General features: G+C 36.4%; 1 protein-coding gene and 1 non-coding gene across 4 annotated transcripts in view; both read right to left on the bottom strand.

Moving 5' to 3' along the window:
- The window catches only part of FAM83B (family with sequence similarity 83 member B), an 82,736-nt gene that overhangs the window by 45,931 nt on the left and 14,872 nt on the right, over positions 1–21,933 (bottom strand). For all 3 annotated transcript variants that reach the window (XM_073905121.1, XM_025890349.2, XM_073905122.1), the window contains one exon: positions 20,119–20,622. In XM_073905121.1, coding sequence (XP_073761222.1) covers positions 20,119–20,574 — 456 coding nt within the window. In that variant the 5' untranslated portion in view covers positions 20,575–20,622. The remainder of the gene's footprint in view (positions 1–20,118; positions 20,623–21,933) is intronic.
- LOC112838074 (U6 spliceosomal RNA) lies at positions 6,793–6,899 on the bottom strand. The gene has a single exon (XR_003211875.1). It is a non-coding gene; the product is annotated as a U6 spliceosomal RNA (small nuclear RNA).

The following is a 21,933-nucleotide window of genomic DNA, read 5'->3' as shown; positions in this document are numbered from 1 at the left end:
TGTTCTGAAGTTTCTCTCTGAAAGTAAAATGTCAAATTTGTCCCTGCTTATTTCTAATACTTTTCTGGACAAACAAAACCATTCTCCACTAGAATCCTAAATTTCAAGGGCCTGTACCCCTTCCAAACTTAAGGAAGAGGCTTTGTATTTTATTTCAGTCAAAAACAAAAATGTTAATTCAAACACCAGATGGCTGAGGACAAACCCTCATAGAGTTCTGTTTCTTAGTTTCCCTAAGATGACACATATTAATTAAAATCTCTTCAAGTATATTCTCTCAAATATTAGACACCTGCATAAACCAGATTATATCTGTCCATTTTTTTTTTTTGGTATATGTGTTTTTTATTGGCAGACATCACACACATATGTTAAGTTATAGAAAGTAGGTTATATTTCCCCAATTTAGCTATGGGATTGTCAACCTAAATAAAATCAAGACATTCATCAGAATCCAATAGACTACTTATACCATCTGACTACTAATTATGAGATTAAAAAAAATGCTTCTAGGACTTGAGAGTTTGCAAATTCTTGGTAGATCCATTGCTTCCTGAATTTAAATATGGAACACCTGGGAGAGCCACTTAAAGCAGTGGACACCACAGTCATCGAAGGCCACCAGCTGCATATACTACAGAATTAATGTGATTAAAGAGCAAAGGCCACACTGTTAAATATGAGCCTAGAACGAACTCTTCCCCCTCACCCTTAAACTAATCCTCTACAAATATAAATGTCCAAATGGAAAAGAAGAGTTTGCTTGGTGACATAATTAAAGAGGACTGTTCTCTGACCACCATAAAACATACTGATTCAGGTTAAAATAAGATGACAAAAAACCAATTATCTTTTAGCACTTGTAACACTTAAAGTGATTAGATTGTCAAATCACTTCCAAAATGGAGAAGTAGAATGGCTATAGTCATAAATACTGAGGCCTCACACATATAAATGTCCATTATAAAGTACTTTTTAAGATTCCTTTTTATATTTCTTTGCATATAAGTGTTATCAAGAAGAATCCCTAAGGCTAAACTTTAGGTTTTTATAAAAAAGAATCACTTTCCATCTATATTACTCTGTGCAAGTATTCAACCTTAGAATTTAGAAATTGGCCTTGTGACTTGTAACTTGATTTAGTAGAATTACAGTATTTTAATTGGTTCATGGATGTTGACATATAACATAATTGGAAATATGAAACTTAAGATGCTGAGAATGTCTTTTAAGAACGACCAGGTGATGGTAAACACTTATATCTAGAATCTCTTAAGACAAAGTGTTGTTACTGAATTGATATAGAAATTTGGTTCATATTTTAAGCTCTGATATATTTACATAGTTATTAAACAGTTCAGGCTTGTAAAAATTTGCCCTAATTCACCAAAGTATAAAATTTGTTGATGAGTAACTACAATACAAATAAACAGTGTCAAGGAACACATCGGTGGTATAAATGAAGAGAATTCTAAGGAGGAATCTCATCTCACTAGCAGACATCAGGCTTCCTGTGTTGGTTATCTATCATTGCATAGCAAATTACTCCCCAAATTTGTGGCTTAAAGTAACACATGTTTCTTATCTCATAGTTTATGTGGCTGAAAAATTTGAGAGCAGCTAAACTGAGTGGTTCTGACTCAGAGTCAAAGGTTGTAGTCATCTGGAATTGGCCGGTAAGGCGTATCTGCTTCCAAGAAGACACTTCACTTACATGTCTGTTGGTAGGAGGTCTTATTTCCTCACCCCTTGGGCTTACCTATAAACTGCTGAGTGACCTCAAGTCACAGAAGCTGGCTTCCCCAGAGAAAGTATTAAAGGGAGCTAGGAATAAGCATTATGTCTTTTGTAACCTGGTCACACCATCACTTCAGCCATGTTGTTTTCATTAGAAGGGAGTCACTAAGTCCAGTCCACACAGAACTGGGTAAGATGAGAGAGAGATGAATCATATGTGATTCCAAAGTATGATGGCCTCAGTGTCTAAGAAAGTGATGATGCCTTTCACCGAGAGATGACAGGAGGGGAAGTATAGTGAAGTTCATAAATTTCTAGCTGTTACTTTGGACATACTGCATTAGGAGTCCCATAGGCCACACAGGTAAAGATGCCGCCGGATGGTCCGCTAGAATTAAAGACCAATGTTCAGAAGACAGGCCAGCCCAGAGCCATAAATAGCACTGGTAGCTGAAGGTGTGAAGTGGAAGGCAGCACTAAGGAATAAAACGCACAGAGAGAACAGACCCAAGGAGAAAAATCTTTGAAACATTCCCTTTCAGGAAACATTAAGAAACAACAGGTAAAGGTACAGGAAAAGAATGAATAGAGAAAAATCATAGAAACTAAGGGCAAGAGAATTACAAGTGGACACTAACTGACAGCAAAGCGGAAGAAACTCAGGGTGACTAAAAGGTCGCCAGTGTGTCTCAACCACGCAGACAACAGCAACCTATAGAGGAGAAGAACGGAAGAGAAATGGAGACTGTAGGACTGGGAGGAAAGAAAAATAAGTACAGACACTTGATGGAAACTATTTCTTAAGCAAGTATAATGGTTAAAACATGAGATTAAAAAAATGGTAGAAGAAATGATAGCAGGATGAAGGCAAGCAATTCACTCTAGAGTAGTGCTATACTGGGAAGCAGAAAGGAAATACTCATAAATACAAATTAAAGGTATAAAAACCAAAGTAATAGCTTCTCCCATTCTGTAGGTTGCCTTTTCATTTTGTTGACTGTTTCCTTCACTGTGCAATAGCTTTTTATTTTGATGTAGTCCGGGGAGTTTAGTTTTGCTTTTGTTTCCCTTGCCTGAGGAGACATATCCAGAAAGATGTTGCTATGGCCAATGTCAAAGAAATAACTGCCTCTGCTCTCTTCTAGGAGTTTGATGGTCTCAGGTCATATACTGAGGTCTTTAATCCATGTTGAGTTTATGTTTGTGTATGGTGTAAGAAGGTGGGCCAGTTTCATTTGTTGGTGTGTAGCTCTCCAGCTTTCCCAGCACCATTTATTTTAGAGACTGTCTTTTCCTTATTGCATATCCTTGCCTCCTTTGTTGTAGATTAATTAACCATGTAAGTGTGGGTTTATTCCTGGGCTCTATTTTGTTCCATTGATCTATTTTTGTACCAGTACCTTACTGTTTTGATTACTACAGCCTTGTAGTATATCTTGGAAGTATGAGATTGTGATACCCCAGCTTTGTTCTTCTTTCTCAATATTGCTTTGGCTATTCAGAATTTTATGTGGTTCCATACAAATTTTAGTACTATTTTTTCTAGTGTTGTGGAAAATGTTACTGGTATTTTGATAGGTATTGCACTGAACCTATAGAATGCTTTGGGTACTATGGACATTTTAACAGCATTAATTCTTCCAATCCATGAGCATGGGGAATACCTTTCCATTTGCTTGTATCACCTTCAATTTCTCTCATCAATGTTTTATAGTTTAGAGTACAGGCAGATCTTTCACCTCCTTGGCTAAGTTTATTATTTTTGGTGAAAATGTAACTAAAACTGTTTTCTTAATTTCTCCTTCTGCCACTTCATTACTACTGTATAAAAACACAACTGATTTCTAGGTACTAATTTTATATCCTGCAACTTTACTGAATTCATTTGTTATTTCTAATAGTTCTTTGCATATGATATATCCAATAAAGGGTTAGTACCCAAAATATATAAAGTAATATATAATAATCCAATTAAAAATGGGCCAGAGGACCTGAATAGACATTTTTACAAAAACAAAAAACATACAGATAGCTCAGTGACACATGAAAAGATACTCAACATCACTAATCATCAGGGAAATGCAAATCAAAACCACAATGAGGTATCACCTCACATCTGTTAGAATGGCTAGAATCAAAAAGAAGAAATAGCAAGTGGTGGCAAGGATGTGGAGAAAAAGGAACCTTTCTGCACTCTTGGTAGGGATGTAATTTAGTACAGCCACTGTGGAAAACAGTATGAAGGTTCCTCAAAAAATTAAAAATAGAAATACCATATGATCTAATCATTCCACTACTGGACATTTACCCAAAGAAAATAAAAACACTAATTTGAAAGATATATGCATCCCTATGTTTGTTGCGGCAGTATTTACAATTGCCAAGATATGGAATCAGCTCAAATGTCTGTCAATAAGGTAAATGGATAAAGACGTGGCGTGTGTGTATATGTATATATATATACACACATGCACAATGGAATATTACTCATCCATAAAAAAGGATGAGATGTTGCCATTTATGACAACATGGATGGACCTAGAGGATATATGCAAAGTAAAATAAATCAGAGAGAGAAGGACAAATATCATATGATGTTATCTATATGTGGAATCTAAAAAACAAAACAAATGAATAAACAAACACAAAGAAGAATCAGACCTATAAATACAGGGAAGAAACTGATAGTTGGTGGGGGGTGCAAATGAGTGAAGGGGACTGGAAGATACAGGTTTCCAGTTATGGAATGAATAAGGGTCATGGAAATAAAAAGACACAGCAGAGGCGCCTGGGTGGTTCAGTTGGTTAAGCGTCTGCCTTCGGCTCAGGTCATGATCTCAGGGTCCTGGGATCTAGCCCCACATCGGGCTCATTGCTCACTGGAGAGCCTGCTTCTCCCTCTCCCTCTGCCGCGCCCCCTGCTTGTTCTAATAGATAAAAATCTTTAAAAAAAAAGACACAGCATAGAAAATATAGTCAGTGATGTTGTAACCCGTATTGTGACAGATGGTAGCTACACTTCTTGTAGTGAGCATCGCATGACGTATACAGTCCTTGAATCACTATGCTGTACCCCTGAAACTAATCTAACATCATGTGTCAACTATAGTAAAAAACAAAAATCAAAGTAATCAGAGATTCCCCCCCCCCCAACCCCGGAGAAAACAGATTAGAAGAGAAGGTAGCATTTGAGGTGGAAAAGCTGGAAACTTAAGTCCCTAGTTGGGAAGGAAGCTTTGGGGATTTTATCAAAGCAGCCCTTGGCATTTGAGAACAAAGATATTCAGTCCAGTTTTAAATGTTAAGCCCCATGATAAATGAAATAAAATTATCATAAAATGATAATTAAAATTTTTATCACTGTTTCTTCTCAGTCAATATGACCACATGAGTTGAGTATATTGTTACATAGTTTTAACAATCTGTACCAGTCTCTTCAGTAACCAGGGCAAAAAAACGGACTTTTTTTTTACTTCTGCTGCTGAGGGGAGTAACACGAGTAACAAGTGAGTGCATTCTCTGGGTCACATTTCCTGAAATATTATTTTAAATAATTGTTTGACCTCTCAATTTCTTTGATATCACCTTTAAAAATAAAACAGTGTGCTCCATTCAATACATGCCCTCTTTAATACCCATCACCAGGATGGAGCACTGGGTGTTATACGCAAACAATGAATCACGCAACACTACATCAAAACCTAATGATGGAATGTATGGTGATTAACATAACAAAATAAAATTTAAAAAATAAAAAAACACTGTATTTACTATACTGGAATTATTAATTTAAATAAACCAAAGAATAAAAAATAAAAATAAAACAGTGTGGACGGACATACTTATGTGAAAGTAAGCTCTGGGAATTCTGTGACTTTGAACTCCAGGGATTTTGCTACTGTGAAACTATGTAAATAAATCCTAAAAGCTATGTTGATTGAATCAGAATTGGTCTACTTTTACAAAAACATAAAGTGGCAGCTGACAGGGCAATCTTTTATTTTAGGAATGAGCTGCATGTTTTTTTAAATTGGACTGTTAACTGAAATAAACTATTTGGAATGTAACTTACAAAGAGAGAGAGGTTAGTATACTTGGCTCAATGAATACATTTACTGTTTGAATGTGGCAAATGTTTTTGGAAAAAAAGATGAAGTAAACATACACTTGAAAAAAATTAATATTAGTTTCCCAAACATGTTTTCTAGAACACAACTGTGAAGGACATAATGCTATAAAATGCTTGTTTTTGGTTTCACTCGGGGTTGCTTTCATCTTCGTGTTTTGAATAGATTATGGCATTATATACTTTTGTTTAAAAAAATAAGTTTAACTGAAACAGTTAAAATATAAGTTATATATATAAAGTACTATTACTAAATTATATATGGCTGTATATGATATTTGTGACACACACTTTTTTAAGACTTTAAACCTAAGAGCACGTAAGCCCTATTAAGTTTCCCAGTTAAACATCTGTAAGTGTTTTTCAGGGACTTCCAGGTCTCTAATATTTTAAACATGCAAAACTTGAAGTCTGTACCTATCCCCTTATATATACACATGAATGTCCATCCTTACATAGGTAGCATATCTATACCTAAACATATTCTCACATGTATACTATTTTGAGTACTCTAAACACAAGAATTTATCATCTGTAGCTTGTATACAAAGTTTCTTGGAATAATGGTTAAAATAATGAGTTTCATGACATGCATTATACAGAGAAATGATGACAAAGTAAGGGCATGAGAAGTTAAAATAAGACACAGGATGGTTTCCATTCATAAAAATGTTGGAAATGCTCAAAAGAAGAATAAAATAAAACTAGTCTATATCTATATTTTTGTACTAGACATAAATTCTAAATATTTTTTCTAAACATTTAAATAGTGATAGCTTATCATTTTTAAAAATTTTTATTTAAATTTCGGTTAGTTAACATACAGTGCAATATTGATTTCAGGAGAATTCTGTGATTCATCACTTACATATAACATCCCAGTGCTCATCACAAAAAATGCCTTCCTTAAGGCCCATCCCCCATCCAGCAAAATTATGGAATGCTTCATGAATCTACGTGTCATTCTTGCACAGGGACCATGCTAATCTTCTCTGTATCATTCCAATTTTAGTATATGTGCTGCTGAAGTGAATACTATTAATGGTTTTTATTTTAAACTCCTTTAATATGTGTCTGATATGTGTGTTATTTTTTTCTTAAATTCTTAAATTTCTTCTTAAATTCTACAGATTTTGTGATATTTAATCATCCTAATGCATTCAAAATAAAATAAAAGGGACTTCTCTAATGATAATTTTATTAGACCAACTCTCCTACTGGAAATAAGGTCCAGGAAAAAAATAAGGCAGCCAGTATTTGTGGGGCCAAGATCATAGATAGAAGAGAAATAACAAAGTAAGACAAATTTTTCCTGCCACTTTTTCACCTAACACTTAACACATTTGCCAATTCAGAGCAAGGCACTGGTAGCAAGGTAAGATATGGTGAAGACCTTCCAGCAATCTCAGAGGGATAGAGAAAACAAACAAAACTGGAGGCCAGTACCACAAAGGCAGAAAGGACTCAATGACCCCTTGTCACAGAGCAAAGGGAATCACAATAAAGTGAACTCAAGATTCCTTGTGGTATTGCCCTTAAGACACCTGCCAAATCCTAAATTTCTCACTGAGTAAAAGGGTAAGAAACCAAACAGAAGGACAATCACACTGGAGTTCAAATTCTTCTAAGAAAGAGGCCCCTGTAAACACCTTCAGTGTTTAAAGGAAATCCCACAAGTGTTACCCTAAGAGTAAGGGAAAACTAGAGATAGACCACTATTCTGAAAGACTAAATCTCAGCCTCACTATATCTCAATCCCTATCAGGAATAAGAGGATCTAATCTTACTTTAGCTGTCGACCCACAGAAAACTAAATCCTGTCTAAAGGAGATTACCTCTGCAATTTTTTATACTAAATATTCAGCATTCAATCAAAAAATCCCAAGCACATAAGACAGAACCAAATGAACAAACACCAAGAGAAAAAACAAACAACAGAAAAGACCTATAGGTGATCCAGATATTGGTATTATCATAAACAGACTTTAAAGTAACTGTTATTTAGGCATTCAAGAATTACATGACTGAAAAATACCAATACCAAAATTAAGAACTCAATGGATGAGTTTAATAGTAAATAATACTCAAATGAAGAAGGGACAGTAACTTAAGGATAACTATACAGAAAATACCCAGAATGAAGTACAGAGAAAGTTATGGAAATTACAAAAATGAGTATGAAATTTATATGGGATGTTTTAAATAAAGAAACAAAGATGTATGTCATACCTCTAATTAGAATTCCTAGAAGAGGAGAAATAGAATAAGGCAGAGCAATATTTGAAGAGATGCCAGCTGAGATATTTAAACAATAGGAAGACATTAAGACACAGACTCAAGAGGCTTTACTATGCCCAAGAGAAAAAAAAAAAAAAATGAAAAACACATACTCATGTAGTTACATCATATTAAGGCCACTGAAAATGAGAGAAGAAAATCTTAAAATAGAAAAAACACATTATCTTTAAAAAAACATTAAAAGTCAGTTGGCTTTACAATTAAAATGAGTTTAAGAAAAAATTCGATAGAGAGCACTGTTCATATTTCATGTTATATCCAACATTGTAATGGAAGACCTAGCAATGTAATAAGGTAATCAAAAACTTTGAAAATTAAATGAGAAAACTCATTATTTATAGATATGATATAGGTAGAAAATTCCAAATAATCTATATACAAAGTACTGGATTGAGTAAGTGAATTTATCAAGTCATTGGGCCCAAGTAAACACACACACACACACACACACATGCACAGAATTCTATATACTAGTAAAGAAAACAAAAAAAAATTTAGAACAAAAAACTTTTAGGGTATCAAGAAGGGATATACCTTGTTCATGGATTGGATGATTCAATATTATAAAGTCCAATTCTTTTCAAACTATTCTACATAATGTCAATGAAAATCTCAGATTTTTTTTTTAATTGATTTTAAAATTCCTACAAAAACAACCAGGGCAATACTGGAAGGAAAAAAAAAAAAAAAAGAAAACAACAGAGGACTTATACTACTAAACAAAGAGATTTACTATAAAGCTATGGTAACTAAAATAGTTTGGTCTTCGCACAAGGATAGAAAATAGATCTTCAGAACAGAGACCAGAAATATACCAGTATATGTAAGTGGTTACGTGATTTAGGGCAATAGTGACACTGGTAGTACAGCATGGAAAGGATGATTTGCCAGTTAAAGGTGCTGGGTCAACTAGATCTTCACACAAACATAAACACGGACCCTGACCTCATATCATACATATAAATCAATACTGAAAGGATTTGTATACCCAAATATGAAAGATAAAATAAAACTTCTAAAAGCCAATAAATCTAAGGATAGGCGAATATTTCCTCCAAGAAACTCTGAAATAGCTAACCTTAAGATAAAAGATTGGGCTATATTAAAATGAAGAACTTATATTTATCAAAAAAATACCATTACCAGGGTGAAAAAGTAAGCCATAGAAGATATATGCAATATATGTATCTAACAAAGAATTCATATGCAGCAAAGAAAAAGATTACAAATCAATTTAAAAAAATAACGTTGCATCGTGATAGATGGTAACCACATTTATCATGGTGAGCATTGAGCAATGTATAAACTGTTGAATCAATATGCTATATACCTGAAACTAAGACATTGTATGTCAATTATATTTCAATTAAAAATACGAATCTAATCTTGAAAATAACCCAGTTTTTTTTTTTTTTTAAAGAAAGAAAAGAGTAAGAATCTTGAACCCTATGACAGAATGGAGAATATAGCTCATCTAAAATCAAAGGACAAGTACAAAGTGGCAATGTCATAGGAAGTGACTCATCATTAACATGGATTTTTAAAAACTGGACAGGAGACAATACAGAAAAGGTTTCTTCAAGTAGGGAAATAACCATTACAAAATTAAGAAGGAATAAGTTGCCATGGAATGTCCAGAAAATGCCAATTCAATAAAACTGGAGTTTAAGGTGACTGATGGAAGGAGGAAGAAGATAAAACACAAAAGGACACATGAAGAGCCTCATATATGCCTACTGAGTTGGACTTCATCTGGTAGATAGGCAGGAATCAAATGTGACAATACCTGCACAAAAGCATGGTGAGAGTTCAGCTGGTCTACATAGTACCAGCATGGAATGGTCTATCAGAGGTAATACTGATGGTTATGTGTTCTGTTTGGACCCCCTGCCAGGGCTCAAATACCAGCATGGCCATTTCCTACTTCTAAATCCTAGCATAAAAGTTATTTAACCTCTTTGTTCTCACCTCTGAAAGGAGGCAACAGAGCTATCTACCTTAGAGAGCGGTTATGAATATGTTAATACATTCAAAGAGCCTAGAACCCTGCCTGGCACCTGCCATTCAATGAACATTAGGTATTACTGATGTTGTTGAGAAATTTACTTCTCCTTCCCAGTAGAGAAGCAACATAACATAAAAGTCTGATCAATGGATGGGCACCTGGGTGGCTCAGTCGGTTGAGTGTCTAACTCTTGATTTTGGCTCAGGTCATGATCTTGAGGTCATGGGATTGAGCCCCACACTGGGCTCCTTGCTCAGTGCTGAGTCTATTTGTCCCCTCTCCCTCTGCTCCCCTCCCCCCACCCCTGCTCATGTGCACATGCTCTCTCAAATAAATAAATAAAATCTTAAAAAAAAAAAAAAAAAAAGTCTGGTAAGGGAAATTGAGAAGCCTGAATACTCTGTCCTAACAGTTACTCATCAGTTGGGTGACTTCAGACTTTCGGATTCTCTCAATTTCCAACTGCCCCTTTGTAAAAAGACTACATGGTTCATGATTCTTTATCGTTTTTATTTTTTTCAGTAACTGCTCCAGGATTTCAGCAGGCACCACTATGACAGATACTGATTTTTTTTTTTTCACGATTACGGATTTTCCAGTAGCACATATTGGATTGATATTTAGCCAAACGGCACTGTTTTTGCTTTTCACATTTATTTACTTGTTTAAAATACCTGTTTGAATTCTTAAGGGGGAAACTGAAAGGTGATTATTAATAAGAAGTTAATACAGTCCAAAGGAAAGTGTTGGTTTGCGAAAAAAACGTGTACTGATTTTTTTCTGCTTTTAAAGCTTTGTGAGTCAACTAATTATGGAGTATTTAATGATTACACAAAAACAGTTATGAAGCTTTGTTCCTTTCTAAAGGAATATTACCATGAGAGTCTCGTCATATCAGCGCTGGTGTACCAAGGAATGATAGAAGGGGTAAGGATGGGTGGGGGGAGCAGGGATCTGCCCTGGTGAGGAGCAGCATATCATCCGTGACATTATTTACAACTGCCAGCATATGGTATAATAAAAACCAGGCTGCCTTTTAGTAAATCTTATTGTTGTTATAAATTCCCTAGAGATAATGAACTTCCTTATTACCTGCATCCAGGGCAGGCAGCTCCCACTGTTCCTGCTTTGTGATGCCATTGCTTATCAGTACAGGAAATCAATTATTTTATTATGGGAAAAATCCTAAGTGAAAAAAGTAGGAGACAAATTTTTATACATAATTTCAAGTATGATCTCAAGTATATTACATATAAACATCCTATTTCAGAGATCTACAGAAGGTGTTAAAATGCATACACATACCTTTTTGCGCACATACACTTCTCTATCCATCTACTTCTCTTACAGGGAAGAAAATATCTAGATTTTATTTCCTTATCACTGTCCTGTATTTTTTCCTATTCCATGACCTCCTACCAGCCATAACCACTGAACTGATTTCAAAGACCTCCACAACTGGATCTCAATCTACCTCTCCCACCAACCCATGCCTTCCTTTTTTTCAAACCCACTCTCCTCACTCCACATTCCCTACTATCTGAAAATGCCAAATTTATACACCCAAATGATCTGTGAAAACAGTGACCTCCCAAGTGACAACTTCCCAGCATCTTATTCTGTCTTTCACTCATCTGACCCAGCATGTGAGAGTTGCTAAATAATTGCCTTTGCGAGGTTCCACGTCTCAGCAAGTTATGTAAGTTCCTGCTTTATCAGGTCCTGGGTCAGCATCCAGCCAGTCAGTCATCTTATCTCTCACTCCATTCGCCCCATTACTTTGTATCCGAAGCTTACCTAAGTTACTTTCCATCCCTCACCTATGCCCTCAGGATCAGGACTGATCTCCAAGTCCAGTCTGTGTTTGGATTCAAATGCAATCCCTAATGTCTACTCAGACATGTCTGTAGGTCTTGGTGGCTAGGTTACTGGTCAACCATCCTGGGGAAGTGGTGAAAATAGGAACTTCCAGGCCTCTGTAACCTGGTCTCTGTGCTTCCTGATTCCAACTCTCTGATGACTGACGCCACCCTTAAATGACAATGCCATCATTCCAATTGCTCAGGCCAAAACTTTTGGAGTAATTTCATATTCTTTAACTTATTTCATACCCACATTTACGGTCTTCAAAATATGTCCAAAAACTAACCATCACTGCTGCCACCCCGACCATTTAATATATCATCTCATACTTGAATTATTTTCAGAGCCTCTGATGTGCTTATTATTGAGCCCTATAGTCAATTTTCAATATTGCAGCCAGATGTATCCTTTAATACAGCATATTTCACATTGATTGTCTTTCTTTTGCTCAAAATTCTCCAGTGGCTCCCTATTTTACATAGAATATAAGCCAAGATCCTTATAATTGCTCATGCGGCCCTCCATGTTACTTCTCTGAACCCACCTATGCATCTCCCCTCTTTCCTGGGTCCAGCAACTGGCATCCTTAATGGCATCCTCTAACAAACAGGAAGCCATGTTCCTGCCCTAAAGCTTACCCTATGTTTAGCCCGCTCTGCCGCAAAGAGATGCATGTCTCATTTCCTCTTCCCTCAACTGTCGCTTTCCTGACGAGGTATACTCTGAGCACCCTATTTAAAATGCAGACTAACGCCACCACCACTCTCAATCCTCCTGACCCAACCATATTTGTGCTTTGTTTTCTTTTTCTCCATACCACTCCTCATTTATTATGCTTATTATCCACCTCATTTGTACGTAAGCTCCATTCAAAGGCAGGGTTTCCTATGTATTTTACCCTCTTATGTATCCATAGAATTTAGGACAGTACCTGGCATACAGTAGGCATTAAATATTTGCTTGAATGAACACCCTGTCATATTTCTTACCCATAAGGTTGGCCAAAGACTGACTGATTCCCCCCTCACAGCTGAAGCCTGAAGAGACCAAAGGACAACCTCATTATCTGACTGCCCCTTTACTTACTTCTTTTTACTTTACTTTTACTTTCCCCTGCATTTAAACTCAAGAGATCCCATTTCTTTTTAGTGCCTCCTGATGTAGTCTGCATCCTAGATGCTACATCTCATCAACTTAATCACAACCTTCTGTCGGTGGCAGATAGGTTACTGTGACCTCTAATAGCAACCCCACAATGGCTTTCTACGTGGTTCATTTAGAAACCAGTGCTTCTACATCTCCACCATCTAGTTTTAATCCTAGAGCCTCTCAACCATATCTTCTAATACCTTCATTTAGGAATAGGCTGTCATCACTACTTTCCAATTATGATCACTTTGGAGGCATATCCATCACAAAAAAAGATTATCCATCAGTAAAATATGGGTGATAAAAAGTACATAATTCACAGGGTAGTTGTGAAGGTCACTTTAAGGTAATACACATAAAGTACTTAGCACAGTGCCTGACACATACACGCTCAGTAAATATTACCTGATACTGTTACTAGATTAAATAATATAAATCCATTACTCAAAACCAGATCCCACTTTTAGTCCTGATGATAAAAGCAACAATTTTTTCTCAATATGAAGAGTGACTAGTTTAAAAAAATAATTAATATAAAAGTATACACCACATGATGAATCTGTGGCAACTACAGAAGGGCAGGCAGAATCCTTTAAATACAAAATGTCAGTCTGGTGTTACAGCCCTCATCATCTCAAAAAGGCTCCCACAGCAAACCGCCATTACATTTTACATCTCATTAGAAGGCAGATAAGTAAAGGACAGTTATATCCTCTTATTCTCATGAAAGTTAACTTTTGATAAGATGCCTCAGTGTGCACTTGAGGTCCTCAGTTTATCTCATTTAGCTGCAAGGTATGTTTCATTTATTACATTTTAAACAAGAATGCCTACAAAGTCAAGTTATCTTCCCTTTGCCCATGTTCTTCTCACTCCCTGCTGGAATACCGCATGCCTTCTTCCCCTCTACAGCGTTATTTTTCTAGCTTGGCTCTAAAGGGATCTGAGTCTGGGCGCCTGGGTGGCTCAGTCACTTAGGTGTCTGCCTTCGGCTCAGGTCCTGGGATCCTGACATCCTGGGATGGAGTCCGGTATTGGGCTCCTTGCTGGGCGGGGAGCCTGCTTCTCCCTCTGCCTGCCACTCCCCCTGCTTGTGCTCTCTCTCTCTGACAAATAAATATTTAAAATAAATCAATAAATAAATGTGTGGTATGTGTCATGTTTGACACGTCAACTATCTCAACTCCATCCTCACAAGGAGCCCATGGAGTATTAGCATCGCCATTTTACAGATGGGAAAAATAAAGCTCAGAGAGGTTGTAGTATAATAGGTAATACAAACAGCTATTTGAACTGAGGGATTCAACCCAGCCCTAACTGACTCCAAGATTCAGAGCCTTCATACCATTCCCTGAAGCCCCTTTAAAAAAGAGCATATTTGAATTTGGGTAATTCAAAAAGAGAGAGAGAAGCTACAGTGTTTTGTCCATACAAGTTTTCAAGTCAACTAAGGAAGCCCATAACCTGATCGTGCAATAAGGTCCGAGTCCCTGCATGGTGCCTTCTTTCCTCTCCCCTCCCTTAAGTAATTGTGTTAAAAACTGTATACTTAGTATCATCAGAGTTACTGCTAATAGTAGAAGAAGGGAGTAGGTAAATGAACTGGGAAGAATGTGGAATGTGTTAACCTCTCTATATAGCACCAGGAGCTCAGTGGAGAAAGTGGATTCCCCTACAGACACAACAACAGTTAGCACAGCAATTTTAACAAGATACCTCTCTCTCTCTCTCTCTCTCTCTCTCTCTCTCTCTGACACATATACACAATGTGTGTGTGTGTGTATGTGTATATATATATATATGAACATGTAATATATTTTAGAGAAGAGGTATTCAAATTAATGTCACAGGACAAAAAAAGTCATTAAATCTGACTACACAAAAAAACATTTCCTGGAAAAAACTAATTTTGACTCAAGTTCAATGAAAGTATTCACAGTGAGAGTTGCAACAGGGAGGGCAGAGAGGAAATTCTTAATAAAAATCGGGAACATCAGGGCAATGATGATCCGAGCCTAATAAAGGCACTGATAAATACATCAATATCACTTTGCTGGGAAGGATATGATCACAAAGTCATGCAGATGGAAGTGACACACTGTAACACACAAAAATTATTCATCTAATGGACTAATTCAGCAAGGAGTATAACATATTGAAATAATCTTGAATTGGGAAGCACTATTAGAGATCTGGACAGGAACATTAGATTAAAAAAAAAAAAAAAAAAAAACACTGAAAGGCTTTGCTTCCTGTCTTTTACTACATAAATGAAGATACCTGGGGAGGTACAATGACCTGTTCAATCTCTAACTGGTTAGTGGTAGACCCCTGATAATAGAGCCTCTAGTCTAGTACTACCTTTGTAATGCCAGGTAAATCCCAGGAAAAGCCCCATCATCTGTTCACCTTCCCAGTTGTGGCCATGGGCCAATTGGTGGTTAATGTTTCTCTGTATTACTAATAGCCCCCCAGGCCATATCAGCCACACCCAACAGCAGTGACTCAGGAGAGGCAGTATAAAACACCTCAGGAACTACTCTGCCCTAATTCTCACTAGATTCATGCTTCTGTGTCTTCTTGAGTCCCTATTTCACAAGAGTAAGATTCATACCTCACAGAAGCAGCTAGCACAGATGAAAATAGCGTTCTGGTTAAGCATTCACATATTCAAGACTATCAGAAATCATAACTTTATGGATATCCACCGAGAGGCTAGAAGAAAAATTACTTTAATGAAAGATGACTTTTTAAAGTAATTAGAGAGGATACTTTCATAAGAGGTGTTCACAGTAATTAGGAATACATGCATATATCATCTTGGGAACACCTCTTGAGAGACAAGTAATTACCTGGGAAAAGTCTTGCTAGATGCTATCAGATTATATAAAGTTCACCCAAATATAATTATGGCAACCACATAGGGAAAAATAGGAAGGAGTTAGAAAAAAGAGCCAGTCAATAAAAATATGGCCCACTTAGGGCACAAGTAAGAAGTTATTTCTAACTGGATTTTCCCAAAGGAAAATTCTCTAATAACAAAATAAGCATACAAAGGAAAAACAAACAAATGGAAAAAGCAAGAAAACAAAAAACCTCTCTACAACTTAAGGGGTTTTTTTGTTGTTGTTGGTTTGTTTGTTTTTTGACAGAGGGAGAGAGAGAGAGAGAGAGTGCGTGCAACAGAGGGAGAGGGAGCTGCAGACTCCACTGAGCAAGGAGCCAGATGTGGGACTTGATCCCAGGACCCCGGGGTCATGACCTGAGCGAAGGCAGACCCTTAACCGACTGAGCCAACCAGGGGCCCACTTTATACAATTTCTGAGTGACAACTGGCAAAAATAAAATGAGTAAATATAAACAAATCCATGGATTTTTCAAATACTATAAAGATTATATTTTGCTTATAAAAGTAGAGTCATTCAGAGACTGTGTGACTTGAGACAGAAACAAGAGCATATAAATCAGTGAAATTTAAAAACAAAGTATTTCCAGTACAGATAGATATGATAGAGTATCATTTTTATTTCCTTTCTCAAGGGACTAGAAGGTTAATTTGGTGGTCAGACTTCCAATGCTTGGACCTCTAAGAAAAGTGCTTTTGGATTCTTTTCATTAAGATTTTTTTCCAGGGCGCCTGGGTGGCTCAGATGGGTAAGCGTCTGCCTTCGGCTCAGGTCATGATCCCAGGGTCCTGGGATCGAGTCCCGCATCGGGCTCCCTGCTCCTTGGGAGCCTGCTTCTCCCTCTGCCTCTCTCTCTCTGTCTCTCATGAATAAATAAATAAAAAGTTTAAAAAAAAAAAAAAAGATTTTTTTCCATAATGACTTTTTTTTTTTTTATAAGTATCTTCTGTCAATTGCAAACAGAACAGTGAAAATGGACTTAAATTATTCTCTGAGATCACTTTTCTTGGGTTCTGCTATGCTGGTTCTTAGCCCTACCTGTTTGGCTTCATATCTCAACAGTTTCGTAATGTTGATTACCTAAAGAATCTCCCTAAGAAATCTGAAGGCAAGAAAATTCATTCTATTCATTAAAATATACATTATTCAAACACTTTATGAAAAAAATGCCTTCCTCTTCATAATGCCATGACAATTCATTGAGTTATCCAATAAAGAGAATGTCTTCTGAAAATAGTTTGAAAACAGAAAGTTGACCCTGATAACTAATAAGCTTCCTTTGACTCCAGAGATTATTAAGAACCTGACTTATCCTGAGTAATGATAGTCATGAAAATCACACTGAATCTACAATGTGCTCTGATTAGCTTTTACTTCAAAATAATATTTGCTCTTCTTATTTTAAATTTTTTCATAAGACCTTGTCCAGTTGTGGGCTAAATAGTGTAACATTTTGTAAAAAACGGGTTCAATAACTTTTTCTTTTCTGGAGTATTGTATCCTTCTAAAATCTTTAAGTAGACATAGTGACACACAAAGATATTTCCAAAAGACTAGAGAATTACACATTACGTGTGTGTGTGTGTGTGTGTGTGTGTGTGTGTGTGTGTGTGTGTGTGTATTATATACACACACCACTTGACCTCAATATTTAATGCATCCCAGTAGAAATTAAAACATTCTCCAACACTTTTGGAAAACAAAACACTATGTTACGTGGTTTGATTTATATTCAAATGCACAAGGTTCAAATAATTCTCTTTCTTTGAATTTAGCTTGGGTATGTACACACAAAACCCAATAAAGGTAGAATTCTCTTTCTTATTTCATGCCATTTTGATTTTGTGGAAGAGAAGCAGACCATAAGACCACTGTTTACAGTATGTACTTCACTTTCCTCATCTTGCCAGTACAAGTGAAAGTTCCCAGCAGACAATGACCAGGCAGAGGATATTACTTTCAGAGGCTCACTAAATAAATAGCTGCCACATTAGAAAGAAAAACACATCAAACAGTCATGACGAATGTTCAGTAGTTTCCAGTGAGTGCTAGCCCAAGAACTTATGATATCTCCTGAATTTCATTTTGCATCACAGAAATGCAATGCTCCAAAGGAAACTAGCTGTGATGTAGGCTCATGAATTCATAACAAGGTTTACCATAATATTAATCTTCACTGATGTTCTAAATTTTCAGTTACTATTACAGTTCAAAAACATACTGTCTCCTGAAACAAAAATGAGCAAATGTTATAGTACCTGATATTTGTTATTCTACCTTTACAAGGATTCATATATATTGACTTTCGTTCTGTTGTTTTACAAAATACAATTGTATGATGTGTCCACGGAGTAAACAGTAAAGTATTAAAAATACTCAGGGTGCCTGGGTGGCTCAGGCAGTTAAGCATCTGCCTTTGGCTCAGGTCATGATCCCAGGGTCCTGGGATTGAGACCTGTATGTTGGACTCCCAGTTCAGCGGGAAGCCTGCTTCTCCCTCTCCCTCTGCTGCCCCCGCCCCCCGCTTTGCTCTATTTCTGTTAAATAAATTAAATTTTAAAAAATAAAATAAAAAATACTCATGGTTCAATCCAGAAAATTGAACTGACAGTTTAATTCAATAAGTTTGGACACCTACCACTGCCTGATTTTATAGCTAATTTTTAACAAATGGAATAGATTAGTACTTACTTTCACGTAATACTACTAAGTTCATGGCTAAATGCCAGGTTATTTGAGTTCAAAAGGTATAGGGGAAAAAAAAGTCACCTTACTTTTGCAAAGCCTACATTTGACATTAGCCTCAGAACATTGTGGTTCCCTAACATGATTGGGAGGCTTTTAGTTGCCTATCTTGCAAACTATAATGTCACTGAGAATTTCAAGGGTCTTATATTTCTGTACTCCATAAAAGCAAGCTTCTGGAGCATTTCTGGGTCTTGGTGACATGAAACAAAGCAATGTCATGTATGTGTGGATCCTCAGGTCCCTTTTAGATCTACACTTCTATATTAATGGCATCTGTAAGAAATAGATGGTTTATAGTGAAAAATCATAACTCCTTATCCATTCATTTTTAAAACTCTAGATTGAGTTCAAAAGAGAGCTTAGGTAATTTTGTTATAATCTCAAAATTGTCTATCATGGTGTTAAGTACCTAGAAAACACTCAACAACTTTTATTTGATTAAAAGAAAATTTCTAGGTTTTTTTTTTGAGCTCTAAAATAGAATTTCTGAGATTTATAAGCCAATATAAATATTTAATAACGAACACAGAGGCCTTAAAATGCTAAGTAGCTCAGGACCTTACCTCAGAATTTTACATTGTCATGCCTGATTTTATACCATTTCCACACAACTGAGGAAATTAATAAGTAAATCTACGGTTTATTTAACAGCATAAACTAGGTCCAGAGCAAGAATTAGGGCTCAGTCCTTTTGAGTACAAAAAAAATTTCACCAGATTTACCAATAACACATTTCCTTCCAGAGATTAAGGAAAATATAAGTGCTTTGAACTCAAGGAATGTATCACATCATCTTGTTGCCAATTCATATACCTTAGCCTTCAAAGGGAGAAGAAGGTACATTAAAAGAAGGAAATCTCCTGTAGCAGGGACCTAACCACTCTGTTAAATACAAGATATGGGAAGTACAACCCTCCTATGTGTTCACATGCATATCTTCTGAGAATAATAGGCATGGTCTACACATACAGAGATTCTTTTAACATGCATATCTGTTATACTACTATGGTGCATTTTCCACATATTTCATATTTTTCCCTTCGAGTGGAATGAATAAGTCATGAGGATGAAAGGTACAACACAGGGAATGTAGTCAATGGTATTATAATAGTGTTGTATGATGACAGACGGTTACTACACTTGTGGTGAGCACCAGATAAGGTACAGACTTGTTGAATCCCTGTTATACACATGAAACTAATATAACATTGTGTGTCAACTCTACTTAGATGAAAAAAAATTTTTCACTTAAAAGAAAAATTTCATTTAGTAATGGAAAATATTACCTTTCTTGCTTCTTTGATCATCTTCCGAATAGTTTCCTTAATTGTAAGTAATTGTGCTCTTGGTGGATGAAAGAGGAGGTCTATATGGGTGCCCCCTAAGAGTCCCGGCATCACATACGGCCAGCCTAAGTCAAGATTTGGAGCTTCCACATCCGATTCAATGGGCCAGTAAGTCCCTGAAGATGAGGTATCATCGTAGGAGTTATCAGTGCCATGTGCTGTACTTTGTGCAACTTTCTGGATGTTTTTCAGAATATAATTAATTTCTTCCTCAGCTAGAAAGTCTGATACTCGTTCCTTGGCAAGAAATTCTTGGTATGCTTCTAACCCATGTTCAATTAGTACATCAATGGCTACTCGATACCATTCCTTGTAGTGAGGCTCAATGTAATTGTCTGACTTACACTCATCATTCAAGGAGGACAACATTGATGAGGTTTCCATGATTGCAAGCATCTGACAACAGCACTTTCAAATGTCCATTCGTGCAGTGATGAGAGGTATCTGGGTATTCGAAAGGAAGGAAATCAAGATCAGTTAGAATTCTGTAATGAATTTTTTTTTGATCCACATCAATCACCATTTTTGCATTTACTCATTTCCACTACCATTACTCAATATGACATACATTTTACATCCAAAGTGGCATTAATTGCATCATAATTCACATACATATTACAAATAAGCTAAACAGATTTCCTTCTACAAGCCACTAGTTGGTTTTCCTTTTTCAAGGTACCTCTACTTTCAGTTTCTCACCTAAGGAAAAACATTTTCCTTTCTCTGACATCCAGAAAGGTCACCCTTAATTTTAATCTGGGACTACAAATGGTCATGTCAGTTTCTAGACGCTTTCTTGATTTGGGTTTTACCGTATCTTAAAATAGAACACAATCAGTACCTGGCCATCCATTAATATACGTTTTTACTAGGTACCTGTTATGCATATACTTGCATACTAATGGAATATAAAAAGCATGAAATACTTGCCTTCCAGAAATGTATTAATTAGCTGAAGAAGCAAAACATACACACAAACTGTCTGTTACCACTTTGAACAAAGCCATATATTCCTAAGGGCCAAAATGAGTACTGCCTATAGTCAGTGCTTTCAGGTTAAAGCAAGTAGAGATCAATACAGAATAAAGGATTTATGTATATCCCTATGTGCAGGACCTGGCTTCAGCTGAACCTAGGGTGATAAGAATATGATCAGGTGGCAAGAAGGCATATTTTAACCCCACCCAAGAGAGGAAAACATAGCAAAAGCGCAAACAGGCATGAGCTTGACATATTCATGAATTAAACAAAAACAAAAACAAAACAAAAAAAACTTGGTCTGCTGAAAAGCAGGGTTCTTTCACTAGGAAGAGGAGACAAATTTGAATAGACATGATGGAGCCAGGTGTGGAGGGACACGGGAGATTTTTGTGATTCAACAAAACCAGTCTTTAAAACAATTAGTCTGGCAGTATCAGGGGAATGGAGGAGAGACAAGTAGCTAAGTCTTTCAGTGTTCAAACACCCAGTCAAGAAGTGACAAGAATATTCAAGAGCTGGTTCAAAGTAAGGACTCTTGAGATTTGATAGTTTGACAGCATTTAGGTGATGAAGAAATTTGAGATATCAAAGATAATTCAGGGATTTCTCTTAGGAATTCAAATCTGCCTAACCAAGCTCAAACCCCAACCCCTCACAATGCCCACAAACTGTCATTCATTCAATCCTTTACTGTGTAAGATACCACACTCCACTTTAACTCGATCAAATAAGGGACTTTCCAATTGTTTGAAGTCATGCTCTCCAATGTATAGA

This window comes from Callorhinus ursinus, unplaced genomic scaffold (assembly GCF_003265705.2).
Source record: "Callorhinus ursinus isolate GAN/ISIS: 27379988/994484 unplaced genomic scaffold, GSC_fseal_2.0 scaffold22, whole genome shotgun sequence".
NCBI classification, from domain to species: domain Eukaryota; kingdom Metazoa; phylum Chordata; class Mammalia; order Carnivora; family Otariidae; genus Callorhinus; species Callorhinus ursinus.
This window is presented reverse-complemented; position numbering and strand designations above follow the sequence as displayed.